At 38.0% G+C, this 18106-nt stretch overlaps 1 protein-coding gene across 7 annotated transcripts in view; it reads left to right on the top strand.

Annotated features, from left to right (window-relative positions):
• The window catches only part of TSC2 (TSC complex subunit 2), a 59910-nt gene that overhangs the window by 6468 nt on the left and 35336 nt on the right, over positions 1 to 18106 (top strand). For all 7 annotated transcript variants that reach the window (XM_074197228.1, XM_074197230.1, XM_074197229.1 and 4 more), the window contains exons 6-15: positions 1339 to 1456; positions 1761 to 1809; positions 2286 to 2411; positions 2838 to 2911; positions 3384 to 3510; positions 8671 to 8814; positions 10543 to 10680; positions 11408 to 11511; positions 12134 to 12215; positions 14729 to 14884. In XM_074197228.1, the coding sequence (XP_074053329.1) occupies positions 1339 to 1456; positions 1761 to 1809; positions 2286 to 2411; positions 2838 to 2911; positions 3384 to 3510; positions 8671 to 8814; positions 10543 to 10680; positions 11408 to 11511; positions 12134 to 12215; positions 14729 to 14884 (1118 nt within the window). The remainder of the gene's footprint in view (positions 1 to 1338; positions 1457 to 1760; positions 1810 to 2285; positions 2412 to 2837; positions 2912 to 3383; positions 3511 to 8670; positions 8815 to 10542; positions 10681 to 11407; positions 11512 to 12133; positions 12216 to 14728; positions 14885 to 18106) is intronic.

Consider the following 18106-nt stretch of genomic DNA (forward strand, 5'->3'; position numbering starts at 1 on the left):
AGCATGGGACAGTCTGGGCAAAGGCATAGAGGTAGGAGGTAGGTTCATGCAGCAGTAATAGGAAGCAGTTTCAGTTTGCTCAGAATAGACATTGCATGGTGGGGGGGTGAAGATGTGTACTGTAATCAGTCTGGAAAGATAGCTGGAATGAGGTCATCATAGGCTTTAAATGCCACACATTTTGTATTTTAACTTAAAAGACAATGGGGAGCAATGAAGTTTCTTGAGGGAATGTTGAGGAGGTAAAAGATGATGACTTTTTGGTTACAGGGTAAAGGGTGAATAAATAAGAGGGAAGACCACTTGAGAATGACTCTGAGATTGCAGATTTAGATAATTAGAGGAATGATAGTCTCCTCAACAGAAATAGCAGCATTAGGAAGAGGAGTAGTTAGAGGGAGAAAGTTCTGTCTTTGACATTTTGAGTTTGAACTGCCAATGGAACTTCCAGATGGAGGTAGTTAGAGATCACCTAGCACTTGGGAGAGAAATAAGAGTTGACTGTGTAGATTTGGAAATTTTCTGTGTAGAGATGATAGTTAAATTCATCAAGCTGATGAAATGACCAGGAGAGAGAAGAGGAGAAGGTTTAAGACAGAGAGTCTTGAACTACATTCACAAATAGAGGATGGTATGTGGATGAGGAACCTCAGAGGAGATAAAGGATTGATTTGATGGTTCTAAAGAGAATCAAAAAAAGAAACTTCACAAAAATATGGGGAAAAAGTATCCAGAAAAAGAGATGTTCTAGTTCCTTAGTGTCAAACGTTGTAGAAAGGTTAAGGAGGGGGTAGCTAGGTGACGCAGTGGATAGAGTACTGGCCTTGGAGTCAGGACTACTTGAGTTCAAATCTGGCCTCAGACACTTAATAATTACCTAGCTGTGTGGCCTTGGGCAAGCCTCTTAACCCTATTGCTCTGCAAAAACTTAAAAAAAAAAAAAGGTTAAGGACTAGAACTGAGAAAAGGCCATTGAATTTACCAATAAGACAATAAAGAGAGCAATGAACAGTTTTTGTTGAATTTGGGGGGGATGGAAGTCAGATTGCAAAGGTTGGGGTGCCTTAGCACTACTTCTTAGGTGAGAAAGATGTAAGAGGTGCCATCTGCTAGAGAGATTCCCATGAGTACAAGTACCTACACCGATGAAATCATTGATTCACCAAAGAACAAAGATTATTGTTAAGATTTCCAGAATATAGCTTGGTCTTTTAAAACTACATCTGGAGAGAAGTTGAGGATGTTAAAGGAACACCATCTGTATGAGAAATTTGGATAATGAGAAAGAATACTTGATCTTGGTTAGAGGCTAACCAGTCTCATTTCCATCTCTTCTAGCTGACTTCGTCCTACAGTGGATGGATATTGGCTTATCATCAGAATTTCTTCTGGTGCTTGTGAACCTAGTCAAATTTAATAGCTGTTACCTAGATGAATATATTGCTTCAATGGTCCAGTAAGATAATAATTTAAATATTTTTGTTACTCTACTCTTGATGATTTGGGGGTGCCTTTTCCTCTCTATCTTTCTAGATTGAGTGAGTTCTAGCCAGGAAAGGGATGTTGGTGGAACCCCAGAGATCAGTGGGATGGTACAGCAACTACTTTCTATTTTCCTAAATGTTGAAAGGGTGACTGGGAATAGTAGTTTTAGTGCTGGCGCTCTGGTCCCATTTAGGCAGAATGAACTATTTCTTAAAGTTAGCTGAATAACATTTCTTTTTCCTGAAAAAATATTCTGTACTGTTTCCCCCCAACAGCATGATCTGTTTGCTCTGCATTCGTACTGCATCTTCTGTAGACATAGAGGTCAGTAACTCTGCTCATTTTTTTTCTGATTACATGTATTAGACATTATAGGCTTTGGGTAATTAAAACTTTTCCAGTACTAAGTTTTGTATCAGATCAAACTACTTTAAGGGGTGGCTAGGTGGCGTAGTGGATAAAGCACTGGCCTTGGAGTCAGGAGTACCTGGGTTCAAATCCAGTCTCAGACACTTAATAATTACCTAGCTGTGTGGTCTTGGGCAAGCCACTTAACCCCATTTGCCTTGCAAAAACCTAAAAAAAAAAACAAAAAAAAACCCAGATCAAACTACTTTAGCCGTGTGAGAATTGAAGGCAATAGAACAGTGCTGGCCAACTAGAGAACAGGATAAAGAATATTTGGAAATCACTACCTTAATCAGATGTATTGCACATATACTTTCTGTTATTCTGTGAGAGAAGGTGTACAATGATCTTGTCATCACTCATTTTTTTCCTACATCCTCCTTCTGCCACAGGTCTCCTTGCAGGTCCTAGATGCTGTGGTTTGTTATAATTGCCTTCCCTCAGAGAGCCTCCCTGTGTTTATCATCACGCTGTGCCGGACCATCAATGTCAAAGAGCTCTGTGAGCCCTGCTGGAAGGTTGGAATTTTCAAAGCTGTTTTTCTGGGAAAAAGTTTTCCCCAGGATAAAATAGTAAGACAGGCACATGGATTGAGAATGGGATAAGGGCCATCTTGTCTTAAATGAGTTCCAGTCTAGAACTTTGGGAGAGCCACATAACAACTTATTTGTTGGAATATCATTTTGCCAGACTGGAGAAGTGAGTTTAGGGTATTATTCCCAAGATTTGAGACTCCAGCCACCTCTGTCTTTAGGGAATTAAAGGCAAAAAAAGATATGGTAGTCATTGAGAACTTACAGAAATACCTAATTTTATTGCAATGGCTAATACTAATTATATTGCAATGGCTTTTTGCAAGGTTAGGAAAGAAGGTTCCAAGGATATACACTTATCATTTTAAAATCATCTGCATGTACTAAAAAGGAATATACTTTACTCTACAGCTCATGCGTAATCTTTTGGGAACCCATCTAGGCCACAGTGCCATATACAACATGTGTCGTATCATGGAGGACAGGTATGTAAAAGCTTATTATATGGGATTGGTAGTAAAGAAAAATGAGGGACCAATCATAGCATTTAAATAAACGAAAACATAATTACTAAAGTCTCCTCCTAGTGTACAAAACCCACTGATGTTCCTGCTGCTTTGCTTTAATTGTTTCTTAAGTTCGTCTTCGCTTGTATATAGGACCCAAGGTTTCTTTCTTTCTTTTGTTTAGTGGCTAGCATGTTTGTTCTTTCTATTTATGAGTCCCAGAACTCTGTTATTTCCTTCTTCATCTGTAACTGCCTAACTGCTAGTCTTTGCTTTTGGCCTTCATTTCTGTGTTGCTTCCCTACCATCATTATCTCCTGTTCCTTTCCCTCGTCTTAGGGTATTCCATGTGACAACTGCAGACTGATGAGGGTTGGGTAATGGCATTTGGAGGAAACATAACACTAACCTATCTACTGGGTACTGTTTTGTTCTTGGGAAATGGTTTTAGAGCCTACATGGAAGATGCCCCTTTGCTGAGAGGAGCAGTATTCTTTGTTGGGATGGCTCTCTGGGGAGCTCACAGGCTGTATTCACTCAAGAACTCACCTACATCAGTATTGCCCTCTTTTTATGAGGTAAAGTGTTTCTCTTGATAGTAGGAATAAGGGCCTACATTTGCTTAGTTTTTCTTCTATGCCATATCTCTCTACTCAAAAGTGAAAGGGTTTTGTTTGGGGACCTTAGCTTCAGGGTGTCTGAGGTACTGTTTCTAGGTATCTGCTTTAATTAATCAGCTAATATTTATGGCTTTAAAACATAATAAATCTTGTTTTGACATAGGCAAATCCAAACAATTTCATAATTTTTTTGCATAATTGCAAATTACTTTGTAAAACTGTAAGGTTAATTCACAACACCATCAATTTGTTAGTGTGTATGCCTGTTTTCCTATAGCTGAATTGGGCAACTGGGTGGTGCAATAGTTAAAGCACCAGGCCTGGAGTCAGGAATATCTGAGATCAAATCTGATCCTAACTAGCCATGTGTGACCTTGGGCAAATTACTTAACCCCTATTTGCCTCAATCCCCTTCTGTGGAAAGGGAATGACACATTAGAAATGAGAAACCACTCCATTACCTTTGCTAAGAAAATCCCATTGGGTCACATGGAATCAGACATGATTGAATAACAACAAATTTCCTGTAGCCTCTCTAACATTCAATATTTTCTTATTTTACCACATTTTCCAGTTTGGGGGTGAGATAAAATATCAGGATTGTTTTAATGTTCATTTCTCTGATTCTTAGAAATTTTGAATATTTTTTAAGATAACAGTTGTTGATAGTTTGTCTTTTCTCTATTGAAAACTATATGTTTTGACCACTTTCTGTTGGGAAATAATCATTTCACTTTGTGATTTTGTGTCAATTCCCTAAAGATTTGGATGTCAGATTTTTATTAAAAGTGTTTACTTAGTTTTTTCCCCCAGTTCATCTTTTGTAGTTGTAGTGATTTATTTATGCAAAGCCTTCTTTATAAAATGATTATTAGTGATATTGTTCTTTAGTTCTTTATCTTATACTTTCTTGATTTGATTATTGGAATGTGTTTATCTTATGATGAAGTCTGATAGAGTGCTTTCTTTACTTGTGAAAAGACCTTACATATTTATTTTTTAACTGCTTAATTCACTTTTTTTGGAATCAACAAAAGCATAATTATTTAAGCTCCTCTATTTTCTCCAACTAATAATTTTTATTATCAAAGCCATTTCCAAACATATCCCCTTACCAAATCCAACCATGTAACTAAGATACATTTAGGCTAAATTCAACTGTATTTCAGTATTGTAATCTACATTCCTCATGCCAAGGTTTTGGTCTTTCTACCCTTCATTCTTCTTAATGAATTGTTTTTTCTTAGAATATATTGTCATCTCATCTTTCCCTCTTAATATCCCTTATTTTACTTCATCATTTTGATTCAGAGCCACCTTCTACACTCCTGTCTTCACGAACCCTTTCTTGATCCCTTTATTGCTAGCCCTTCCTTCCCCATTTATTGTACAGTTATCTTGTTTGTGCTTCTCTGATCTCTATTGGCCAGTGCAGAGTAGGTGCTTAATAAACACTTGAGTGGAATGACTGACTGACTTAATCTGGTACCAGCGTCAGTCTCTGCAGTTAACCTGAGTTCAGAAGCGAGTATTATTTTCATTTACATTATTGTAGTTACCATCATATATATCATTCTCAAGTCCCTTTTTTTCTTACTTCTTGCAAGTCTTCATGTTTCCCTGAATTCCTCCATTAGTCATTTACTTGTAGTATGATATTCCATTACATATATGCACATCTATATCCATATCTAACTATATCTCAGTTTGTACAATGTTTTCCAATTGATTGTATCCACTTTGTTTCCCATTTTTTGCTACCAAAAAGTTCCATGAAAATTTTGTTTCATATGGGATGTTTCTTTTTGTTATTGATCTCCTTTGGGATATATAACAACTTTCTTAAATAATTCCAAATTCTTTGGACCAATTCACAGAAGTATGTTATTAGTGTATTTATTTCCCAATAGTCCATCCAAAATTGATTATTGCTGTTTTTATGATATTCTCTATTTGGGTAAAAACTTCAATTATTTTAGTGACATTTTAACTATTAATGATTTGAAGTATTTGTTCATATGACTGATATTTTTCATTTCTTTTGATCACTTTTTTATCACTTTTGACATTTATTAAAGACAACTATTAATTAGTCTTATGATTTTGTTTCAGTTTCCTATGGATCTTGAACTTTCATTAGAAATTTTGATGTGGAGGGTTTTTTTTTAACCAATCAACAGTTTATCTTATTATAATTATTTTGAGTTTGTGCAAAAACTTTTTTATTTTTAGGTTAGCAAAATTGCCTATTCAGTTTGTTTTATGATTATCTTTCTCCCTCATTTAGTTATGAATTCTTTCACATTCATCTATCTCATTTTGTCTCTTTGATAATAAGCATAATGATAGAGAGGATAGAAGGCTGGCCTTGGAGCTTCCCTACGGTTGTGTGGCCCTGGACAAGTCATGGAAGCTCTTAGTGCTCTACCTGCTCTGTAAAGCAGTAAACTGCAAAGTGGATGTCAGTCTGAATTGATGTGAGGTGTTTCCTTCTCTGAACGATCTGTCTCTCTCGCTAGAGAGAAAGAAGCCACTTTCTGCCGTGGTCTTTGTTTTTTTAATGATACACTCTTTTATATTACTTAGGTACCAGCATTTTGTTGTATCATTTGTTTTGATCCCTGATCATAGTCACAGTGCTGCCTTAAAACTTTTATTGCTTTTTATGACTTTCAGTGTATTTTTGCTTATATATCATCTTCCTTTGATCCTTACACCAGCCCTTTGGAGGAAGATCTAATAGATATTACTCTCATTTTCAAATGAAACCACTGAAGTTCCCAGAGAGTAATATTTCCCAAATTATGGCCCTGAAAGCAGTAGGATCAACACTGAGAGTTAGACTTTGAGTCCTAATCATGTTCTTTTCCATTGGGTTGGGTTGTTAGGAGGGTGGTGTGACTTGGGGTGGGGGGGTGACTGGGGGAAAGGGGTGTTAAATCTGTTGTTTGTTCAAGATATTTAGATGTTGCACCCTGATTCTTTTTTATTGGGACCCACTAATCCCTCAGGATCCAGAGCCTTGGGATTCAGCAGGATCCACTAATTTGTGAAGTGATAACTTCACTTTCCCCATTCTGGATAAGGTTTCAAAAAGATTCTCTTCTGAAAATAAACATCTTTAGTTGCAGATTTATCCTTCAACTAGCATCTTCTCTGTGTTTGGCAGGAAAATTGAATAGGGAATTGTGCAAGGTGCAGGGCTCAGTTCTGGGGATATAGATACAAAGAAAGGGAAACAAATCCTTATTTCAAGGAATGTGAATTCTGTGGGAGGAGATGAGAAATGAGATGCCCTTTTATAAGGATATACAGAATAAATAAAAAACAAACTTGCCAAAAATGAACTCTAGCAGTGGTATGAAGGAGTGGGGGTTTGAAGAAAGACTTCATTTAGAAAGTTGTACTTGAACTGAGTCTGGAAGGAAGAAGAGATTCTCTGAGTTGGAGCTGAGAAAAGGGACCAAACCATGGGGAATGATGACCAGTTTAAGGGCATGGAGACAGGAAATGACTTCTCACTGTGCAGAACAAGCAGGTTTATACAGTTACACTACAGAGTATGAGAAAGGAAATAATAGCTAATGAGGGTGGAAAGACAGGTTGAGACTAAGTGGTAAAGGGCTTCAAAAGCCAAATAGGGAGTTTTAAGTTTATCCTAGAGAAAATAGTGAACCACTAGAGTTTATTAAGTGGGGAACTGAGATATAGTTGCACAAGGAAAATAAAATCACTTTGGCCACTATGTGGAGGATGTTTTAGAAATGGAGAGACTTGAGGTGGGGAAACAATAAGGAGGTCATTGTAGTAGTGTAGGCCAAAGATGATGAAGGCCTGAACTAAAGTAATGTCTATATAAGAAGAAATAAAGCATATATGCAAGATACTAGAGGTACAAATGGCAATATGGTTGGATATGTGGAGTGAGAGAGAATGAAGAAGAATGAGGAATCAATGATTATAATGAGGTTATAAGCTTGGGAGACTAGTAGAATAGTATTGCTGTCAGAAATAGAGAAATTTAGAAGAGGGATGGGTTTGAGGGGGAAAATAATTAGTTCTGTTTTGTACATTTTGAATTTTAGATGTCTCCGGGATATTTAAAATAGCCAGTTAACATTTAGTATTGTGGAACTGAAGCCCAGAGAAAAGACTAGGACTGAATATATGTTTGTGAGTCAGCTACCTGGAGAAGATAATAAAGCTTATGGAAACTGATGAAATCACCAAGAAGAGTATAAAGAGAAAAAACAAGAGGGTCCAAGGACATTCTCATTGGGGTTGGGGTGTTGGTCCAGCACAGGAGACTTAGAATATGTAATGAGTCCAGGTAGCAGGAGAACCAGGAAAGAGGATCTAGAAGAGAATAATTTAGGAAAAGTAGTTTCAGTAGTTGAGGTTTTGAGGAGTAAGTGGGAGGAGAGAAAGTAAAGACTGAGTATAGAAGTACAGTTTTTCTAGGAGTTTGACTGAGAAAGGGAAGAGAGTGTTAACTTGTGGGTATGGTAGAGTCTAAAGCAGGTATATTCAATCTTCCCATTGGTTGTGATACTTAGTGTTATAGACTGCATTTATTTAAGCATTTGTTGTGATCCTTAGTAGTGTAGATTGCCTTTATTCATGAATGGATATTGAATTCTGAAGGTGGTCCTTTAGGGTTTTTGGTTTGGTGACGTGACCCAGAAGATCTAAAAGGTTGGACACTCCTGATCTAGAGGTTTTTTAAGGATTAGAGAAGTGAATTTATTTAGAAGTAGTGGGGAAGAAACTAGTTGATAAGGAGAGGTTTAAGATTAGAGAGGGAATGATTGAAGGATTAATCTGATGGAGAAGATGAGAGGATATGGGATCAAGGGTATATACACAAGAGGTTAGCCTTGGCAAAGAGAAGGGTCACCTTATTATCTGGGTGGACAGATAGAGGCTAGAGGAAAAGAAGAGAGAGTAAGGAAAATGTGCAGCAGTTTTTAGTTGAAGTATTTAATGCTATATCACTTGAGTTGTCCCTTCTTAAGTAACTGGTCTTCATGACTCTGAGGTGTGATGAGGACAGGAACCTCATATTAGTGACCTAGAAACTGCTGACTTTGTAGCATTGAATAGAAAATTGTTTCCTAGGCCATGACTTGTCCCAATGAAGTGGTATCATATGAGATAGTCCTATCTGTGACCAGACTTGTGAAGAAGTACAGAAAGGAGCTTCAAGCTGTCACATGGGACATTCTTCTAAAGATTATTGAGCGACTGCTACAGCAATTGCAGGTGAGTGTACAGGGGAGATTTCAATCAAAGTAATGAGTGTTGATTTGTTTTAATAGACATGCTAATTTTATCCATCCACATGAGTGAATGTTGTCCTGTTACCAAGGATGGCCTTTCTCTTTTGTTCAGTTTCTGGAGACTCTTTAGGAATTGATTTCAGAACCTGTAGTAGATATTCTTTCATATATATATATATATCTTTTTTTTAGGTTTTTTTGTAAGGCAATGGGGTTAAGTGGCTTGCCGAAGGCCACACAGCTAGATATTTATTAAGTGTCTGAGGTCAGATTTGAACTCAGGTACTCCTGACTCCAGGGCCGGTGCTCTATCCACTGCGCCACCTAGCCTCCCCACAAATCCTAATCTTTTGAGAGTGAATTTAAATTTTGTGAATAATTAATATTTAGAGCCAGTTTCAATTAATTCAGTGCATAATTATATTGGGAAATAACTTTTTTGACCAAAAATGAGTTGTAACAAGTAGGAAGTCTAGAAAAGAGGGACCAAGCTCTTGAGAATTGGGCTTGAAGTTGAGTTCTGTCCCTGGTTAGTTGGCATTATATAAACAAGAGAATTAGTCTAACTGAGACTGCAAGGTTAAGGAAATTTACTTGGTATCTCTCTACAACCAAGAAACGGAAAGCCAAGCTTTAAATGCTGATTTTCTAAAGTCTGAATCCAATGCTTTTTCTACTACCTTAAGAAATTACAAAGCAAAAAATCTGGTTTTCTTGTGCAATTCATAAATTGACTCTGAAGGTCAACTAGAAAAGAGTCCAGGGCTGGTCTGAGCAAAGTCTGCTTTGTTGGAATAAATGTGCAGCCTCCAAAGGGAAGTACTTGGAAGGGAAGGACTCTTATTTGCATATGTAGAAGTCCAAGTGAGTATTTTAAGAAATGGAAAAACTAGTTATTTGTAATCATATTCTGTAATTTAAAGATTCACTTTATAATTTGGTTCAGTGATTGCATAAAATTTAGTGTTTAAATGAGAAAGATTTTAGATTTGACACTTTTATTGTTTATCACAGGGGTTAACAGACCAAACAAGCCTGTAGACTTCAATATTGTGACTTGCAATGAAAACTGAGTCACATTGATCCTGAAGTGCCTTTTGAATCAAGGAAAGGCTTTAAGTAACATGACCAAGGGAGCTCCACCTTACCCACTCACTGGCTGGCTCTTGCTTAGATGCATTAGCAGAATTTGTTTCCTGCTATTTAGTTTTGGTTGGCTGTTCCCTTACTGTTCTAAAGGAGCCTTTTCATGAAATCCCTATTCGAAGTATGGAAAAATGGTTAATGAGGAGACACTTATATCTATCTTAAGTGGTACATGGTAATCAAAGCAGGGAAATAACCTTTTTTTTTTTTACTCTTTTGTTTTCTTCATTGATCATCTCCTGTGATTATCCTGGGCTATGTAGGAGAAACAGAAAATTGCTTGGGGTAATGCTCCTACTATCACTCACAAGCACTGCATTAGTTCCTGGGCCATAAGAAAATGGGTCGAAGAATATGCAGAATAGATGCAGTTGATGTGAAGGCTCTTTGTCCTAAATTTGGTACATACACACACACACACACACACACACACACACACACACACACATATGTATATATACATATATATATATTAAATAACATAAGAGTCTAGCAGTCCTGGAGTCATAGAAATAATATTCTCATCTTGAGTCTACATAAATCATTTTACAACTTCGTATTACAGAGTATAGAGAGCCAAGAACTGAAAACAATTGTTCATGATTTGTTGACTACTGTTGAAGAGCTATGTGATCAGAATGAATTCCATGGCTCAGAGGAGAGATTCTTTGAACTTGTCCAGAGATGTGCTGATCAACGACCTGTAAGACCATTTTATTCAAATCCCTCTTTCAAGATCCCGTTTTCCCTCAATCCCTTTTTTCCCTGGGAACCTTTTTCTTTTATGATTCTTTACTGCCAAGAGGATGTATGCTTTGAGGGAGGGGGAAGATGGAGCTCATATGAATGGGATGAGGGCAGTTTGATGATTGGTTCCCATCTCTGAAGGAGCTGTTGACCAGCAAGTTCTGGTAGCACTTTGGTTTGGCTTCCTGCCTGTTATTCTTCACTCAAGTTTTGTAGGATTTATGTTCCACTAGGGAATTATACCCAGGCGTGAAACCTAATTATTGTATGTTAGTTAAAGGGCACTTTGGTAGCCCAACCATCAATTTCCTCCCACCTGTGTGGAGGAAGTTGAAGGGGCAGACTCTCAGATTATGTTACTACCCTGGAGCTACTGCCTTTTAGCACTTCTGCTTCCCACATTGCATTCTACATTATTTTTTTCCAGGAAAATACAACATGAGACCAAGATTTTTACATACTTTTTTCCCTTTAATTTTCATTGCTACCACCTTACTGCCTTTGTTCTCCATTGTTCTCAATTAGTCATAGGTGGTGGTGAATGCCAAAAGATTAATCTAACCTGACTAATTTCTGTAACTACCCAGATCAGCAATGGGGGGAGCATGTTTCCTTGGAGAGGAAAAAAAGATTTGATATTTGAAGTAATTTTGTTAATACCAAAATATTATTCTTTTTCACAGGAATCTTCACTTTTAAACTTAATAACCTATAGGGCGCAGTCTATTCATCCTGCCAAGGATGGCTGGATTCATAATTTACAGTTATTAATGGAGAGATTCTTCAGGTAGGTAAAAATCTTCAAAACTGATTTTCAGAAATTTTCTTAAATCCTTGAATTTCAAACCTTGGTAATAGAGTGTGGCAACATTCATTTTAAATGCCTGGATCTTAAGATGTTTTAACTGAATATGGTTTTATGAATTTCTAATAACAGGAAAGGAAGACTTCATTTTTTTATGAGTAAAGATTTACTTTCCATTTGGTCAAATTTCATTTACAAAGCTATTACAGTAATTTTAGCTACTCAGAGACAATTATTTCTTAAAACTGCCCAGAACTCATATTCATCCACATTTCTTTCATGCTAAATATGGATTCCTTGTTCAGAAGCTGGGAATCTGCCTGCAGCATGTAGTCATAATATTATGATCAGAATATAATCTGTTTCTAACATGGGTTATCTTATACTTGACTAAGACCTTCACTTTGCTGGTTTATTTCAGTATTTTCATTTTCAACTATAGTAAGGAGATTGCTTGGAGATTTCTTGAGGTCTGGACATTTTAGTGAAAGTTGCTCTATGCTATATGTTATATTTAAGTATGAGAAAGGTGGGAATATCTGCTTAGTTGTCTTTTTTCTTCCAGTAAACCTCATTCATTTACACTTGCTTCTTCTCCCTTCAGGAACGAGACTCGCAGTGCTGTGCGCATTAAAGTACTTGATGTTTTGTCCTTTGTTCTGAGCATTAACAGCCAGTTTTATGAGGTATGTTTTTTGTTAGCATTGGTGAAGCTCAGTACAGTGCTGTGGAATGAAAGCATGCTGTGTGGAGGCTGGTTGTGAACTCATGATGTTATAAAGGTGAAGTGAGGCAGAGTTGTGCAAAGATGTCAACCTTTTTTCCTCTAGAGTTGTCAAAGTTCAGTGGCAAGACATAAATCAAGAGATTAGTATTTTAGTGTTGCCTAGATACAGTGAGTGACCTTGGGATTACTAAACTAAGTTCTTTCCCAGGCCTTCATTGACATGTAGCCAGAGAAAACACATTGGGGCAGCTCATTGTGTAATAGTTAGAATGCAGGACCTGGAGTCAGGAAGAGTGAGGCCAACACCTGCCTCAGATACTTTATAGCTTTAAGACCCTGGACCAGTCACTTCATCTCTATTGACCTTATCTGACTTTCTAAGTTTTTATCGGTAAAATGGGGATGATAATTATAGTACCAAATCTCCAGACTGGTGTGTGTCTGCCATATAAGAGTACTCCATAAATGTTAGCTCTTCATGTCTCTAATGATGCAGTGCTGCTCTGCACTGCTTTGCTCAGATGCTGGTCTTGCCCCTATAGAGCTGATGTATCTTTGGGGCAGTCTCATCCTTTTCTTTATAGGGATTTTTGACTTTTTCATTTTATCATTCATTTATTAGTTTATTTAGTAACTATTGCTGGGAATATCCTCCATGTCAAACCTGACAAGAGCACAGAGTGATTACAGAATGTAGTCCTGCCCTCTCAGACCCTACATTCTGGTAATCATCTAGAACTTAGAACTTGTAACACATTGGCTTTAAAAATCTTGTTGAAAGCATTTTATACAATAGGGATAAGCTAGAAGCATTCCCAATAAGATCAGGAGTGTAACAAAGATGCCCGTTATCACCACTACTATTCAGTATTGTTTTAGAAATGTTAGCTTCAGCAATAAGAGAATTTTCAAAGGAATTAGAATTGGGAAGGAAGAAACAAAACTCTCATTCTTTGCAGATGACATGATGGTATACCTAGAGAATCCTAAAAAATCATCTAAAAAACTACTGGAAACAATTAGTAATTTTAACTTAACAAAGTCGAAGGATATAAAATAAACCCACATAAATCCTCAACATTTCTATATATTACTAGCAAGATATAGCAGCAAGAGTTAGAAATCTAGAAAAATCTGGGACACTAATGCATTGTTGATGGAGCTGAAAGGTTGATCCAACATTTGTGGACAGCAGTTTGGAATTATGCCCAAAGGGCAATGGAAATGTGCATTCCCTTTGATTCAGCAATACCACTACTGGGTATATACCCTGAAGAGATCATGAAAAAGGGTAAAAACATCACTTGTATAAAAATATTCTTAGTAGATCTGTTTGTAGTGGCAAAGTATTGGAAATTGAGGGGCTGGCCATCAATTGGGGAATGGCTGAACAAATTGTGGTATATATATGTGATGGAACACTTTTGTTCTATTAGAAATCAGGAGGGATGGGAATTCAGAGAAGCCTTGGAAAGACTTGCATGAACTGAGGCTGAGCAAGATGAGCAGAATCAGAAGAACATCATACACTCTAAAAACAACATGGGGTGATGATCAACCTAAATGGACTTGCTCATTCCATCAGTGTGATTATCAGGGACAATTTTAGGATATCTGTGATGGAGAATACCATCTGTATCCAGAGAAAGAATTTTAGAGTTTAAACAAAGACCAAAGATTATTACATTCAATTTTTTAAAAAAGTTATCTTATGTACTACATAATTTTGCTATCTCTAATATTTTATTTCTTCCTCAGGGATATGTTTTTTTCTCTCATCACATTCAATTTTGATCAGTGCATATCATGGAAACAATGTAAAGATTATTGCCCTCTGTTGGGAGGAGAGGGGAGGGTAGGAAGGGTGGGGTATAAATTGTAAAATTCAAAACCTTACAAAAAATGATTGGTAGAAATTACTATTGTATATAATTGGAAAACAAAATATTTATATAATTAAAAAAATGTTGTTGATATCTGAGAAGAGAAGGATTGTGGGTAATTTGGTCATAGGCAGATCTTTTTTTGGTCTGTTCAACCTGGAAATTTTGCTGCTTGCCCCTTTTTATGCATCATGTGTCTGTCTGGTGGTCAAGAGGTTCTAACCCATTCCATCTGCTGGTGGGCAGAGTAAAGTACTTGTAAAGAATGACTTGGGAAATAGCGATGGCTCCTCTGGCTTTTGTAGGTTGTGCCCTTTGTAGGTCCTTTTGTTATATGTACTCTTCCCAGGAATGCCAATTCTTGGTTGTTTTTTTTTTTTTTTTTGGTATTCTCTTAAATCCTGATTTTCTTTGCAAAGAAAAGGCTTTGGGAATGTTTGTCTGAGTCCAAAAGGTGCTCAATAGACTACTCTTTGATGATAATTGACTTTCTAAAGTCTTACATAAATTCTATTTCTAAATGAAACCTGATAAGCTAATATTTTATACAGTTGAAGACTGCCTATAACTGTATTCTATCTTACCATAGGAGGAGCTGATTAATATGGTAGTCATTTCACAACTAGCCCACATTCCTGAGGACAAAGACCACCAAGTCCGAAAATTAGCTACTCAGCTGCTGGTGGACCTGGCAGAATGCTGTCACACGCATCACTTTAATAGCTTGCTGGATATCATTGAAAAGGTAGGACCTTCTCAAAATTCAGGGTGTTATTTACATAAGCAAAATGTGCCTGAGACAAACCAAGCCTACCTGACACATTCATTATTTCAAGCCCATACAGTGAATGCATTCGTGCCTGTGCAATCTTTGAAGGCCCTATCTTAATTGATACTCTTCCAGGTGGTTCATCAAGAATTCACAGAAAAAGGGGTTCAATTCCAGTAAACACATTTCCTTGCTCCCCAGTCCTGACTTGAAGGTCTTTAGAAGTAGTTGATGTTATTAATACTGACATAAGAGCCTAGAACTAGGAGTGATGGAGAGTGTGGACCTCTCATCCCATCCAGCTCTTTTTCTCCCTTACAATTGTTAATTACTGGGAATCTTTTATTTATTCATTCATTCATTCATTCATTCATTCATTTATTTATTTATTTTTTAAAATTTATTTTTTTATTCTCATTTTGTACAAATTTTTTTTAATTAATAAAATATACTTGTTTACAAGTAAACAAAATACTCCTCCCCCCATGAATATAGATAGACTTGCTTGGGCGAAAAAGTAAAGGGGAGAGAAAAAAAATTAAAATTAAAAAAAAATAATAGTAATAATTGTAGGTATGGCCAGGTGGCGCAATGAACGAAGTACCAGCCCTGGAGCCACGAGCACCCGAGTGCATATCCAGCCTCATAAACCTAATAATCACCCAGCCATGTGACATGCAAGCCACCCGATCCCCACTGCCCTGCAAAAACCAAAAAGAAGAAAAAAAAGACCCAAAATAAAATAAAATAGTAATAATAGTAGGGGTGGCTGGGTGGCAGACAGAGCATTGGCCCTTGAGCCAGGAGCACCTGGGTCCAAATCTGGCCCCAGACACCCAACGATCACCCTGCTATGTGGCCCCAGGCAGGCCACTCAGCCCCACTTGCCCTGCACCCTCCCCCAAATAATAATAACAAAAAATGTGCTTCAGTCTTTGTTCCAACACCATCAACTCTGTCATGGGTGGATCACATTCTTTATGATAAGTCCATCACAAAAGTTATTTCCATATTTTTCCAAGGTTGCCATTGCTGATCTCAACTCCCTCCTTTCTTATTTCTCCACTACCATGTACTATATTTTCTCTCTCCTTTCACTCTGACTCTGCTGTAGGGTCGCTGAGTGGCGCAGCAGACAGATCCCTGGTCCTGGGGCCAAGAAGCCCTGAGCCCCCATACCACCCCTTAGGCCCAGAATCCACCTGGCCCTATGGTCCTGGGCAGGCCATCCAATCCCAGCCCCTTGCAAGAAGTAAAAAAGAAAATGTGTTATATCTGACCCCTGTCCCCCCATGGTCCATCCTCTCCTCCTTTATTCACATCCCCACCCCTTCCCCCTGCTCCCCCCTCCTTACTCCAGTTGTCTATACCCCATTGAGTATATTTGCTGTTTCCTCTCCTAGCCATCTCTGATGAGAGCAAAGGTTCCCTCATTCCCCCTTGCCTCCCCCCTTCCATAGCTCATTGTAATAAAAAAAAAATCTTATTATGTGAAATATCTTGGACTATTCCCCCTCTCCTTTTTCTTTCTCCCATTCCATATCCCTTTTTTTCTGTTGACTCCATTTTTACACCATATTTTATCTTCGAATTCAGCTTTCTCCTGTGCTTCAACTATAAAAGCTCCCTCTACCTGCTCTATTAACTGAGATGGTTCATATGAATATTATCAGTATCATTTTTCTATACATGCAGTTCATCCTCATTAAGTCCCTCATATTTCCCCCCTCTCCTCCAATCTCCATTCTTCACCTGAGTCCTGTATCTGAAGATCAAACCTTCTGTTCAGCTCTGGCCATTCCAAAAGGAACCTTTGAAATTCCCCTGGTTCATTGAAAGTCCCTCTTTTTCCCTGCAAGAGGACATTCAGCCTTGCTGGGTAGTTCATTCTTGGCTGCATTCTAAGCTCTTTTGCCTTCCGGTATATTGTATTCCAAGCCCTACGAGCTTCCAGTGTAGTTGCTGCTAAGTCCTGTGTGATCCTGACTGCAGCTCCACGATATTTGAACTGTGTCCTTCTGGCTGCTTGTAATATTTTCTCTTTGACTTGGGAGTTCTGGAACTTGGCTATAATATTCCTAGGGGTTGGTTTTTTGGGATCTCTTTCTCGGGGGGATTGGTGGATTCTCTCCATTTCTATTTTGCCCTCTGCTTCTAGAATATCAGGGCAGTTTTCCTGTAGTAATTCTTTGAAAATGATGTCAAGGCTCTTTTCCTGATCATGACTTTCAGGTATTCCAATAATTTTCAAATTATCTTTGCTATGTCTGTTTTCCATATCAGTTTTTTTTTCAACGAGATATTTCACATTTTCTTCTAATTTTTCATTTTTTTTGGTTTTGAAGTATTGATTCCTGATTTCTGGTAAATTCATCAATCTCCCTGAATTCTATTCTTTGTCTAAAGGATTTGTTCTCCTCAGAGAGTTTTCTTATCTCTTTTTCCATCTGGCCAGTTTTGCTTTTTAAAGCATTCTTCTCCTCAATAACTTTTTGAACTGTTTTATCCATTTTACCTAAGCTGGCTTTTAGCATGCTATTTTCTTCAGCATTTTTTTGGATTTCCTTGACTAAGCTGCTGACTTCATTTTCATGTTTTACCTGCATCTCTCTCCTTTCTTTTCCCAGTTTTTCTTCCAACTCCCTCATTTGATTTTCAAAGTCTTTTTTGAGCTCTATCATAGCCTGAGCCCAATTTCTGTTTTTCTTGGAGTCTTTAGATGCAGGAGCTTGTGCTTCCTCATCTTCAGACTGAGTATTTTGATCCTTCTTGGCTCATTTGCAAAATATTTCTCAATGGTCTTCCTCTTGTTTCTTTGCTTGTTCATTTTCCCAGCCTAAGCCTGTTTTTTGGGGGTGCTTCCTGAGCTTTTGGGACACTCCCACAAGGGTCTCAGTGTGTGAGGTTCTGTCCTCCCTCCTGGTCTGTGAATGACCATAAGCACCCCCCTCTGCCACGGGGCCGAGGTGGGGGGGCCCTGTTGTTCTATGGGGGGGGCCTAGACTGGGATCAGGATCTGAATGTGGTCAGAGCCCCAGAGTCCTGTTCCAGGGGCAGAGGACAGAGCTCTGCAGTCTCTCTTCACTCCCCTCCCTCAGCTCAATGGGCTCATGCCCTGGGGGCTCCTGCTTACCCACTCCGCCAGCTTCTGTTTCTGAGTCTGGGCTGCAGTAAGACCAAGCTGCTAGCTGTGTGCCC

The sequence above is a fragment of the Macrotis lagotis genome, chromosome 8, assembly GCF_037893015.1.
Source record: "Macrotis lagotis isolate mMagLag1 chromosome 8, bilby.v1.9.chrom.fasta, whole genome shotgun sequence".
Taxonomy (NCBI): domain Eukaryota; kingdom Metazoa; phylum Chordata; class Mammalia; order Peramelemorphia; family Peramelidae; genus Macrotis; species Macrotis lagotis.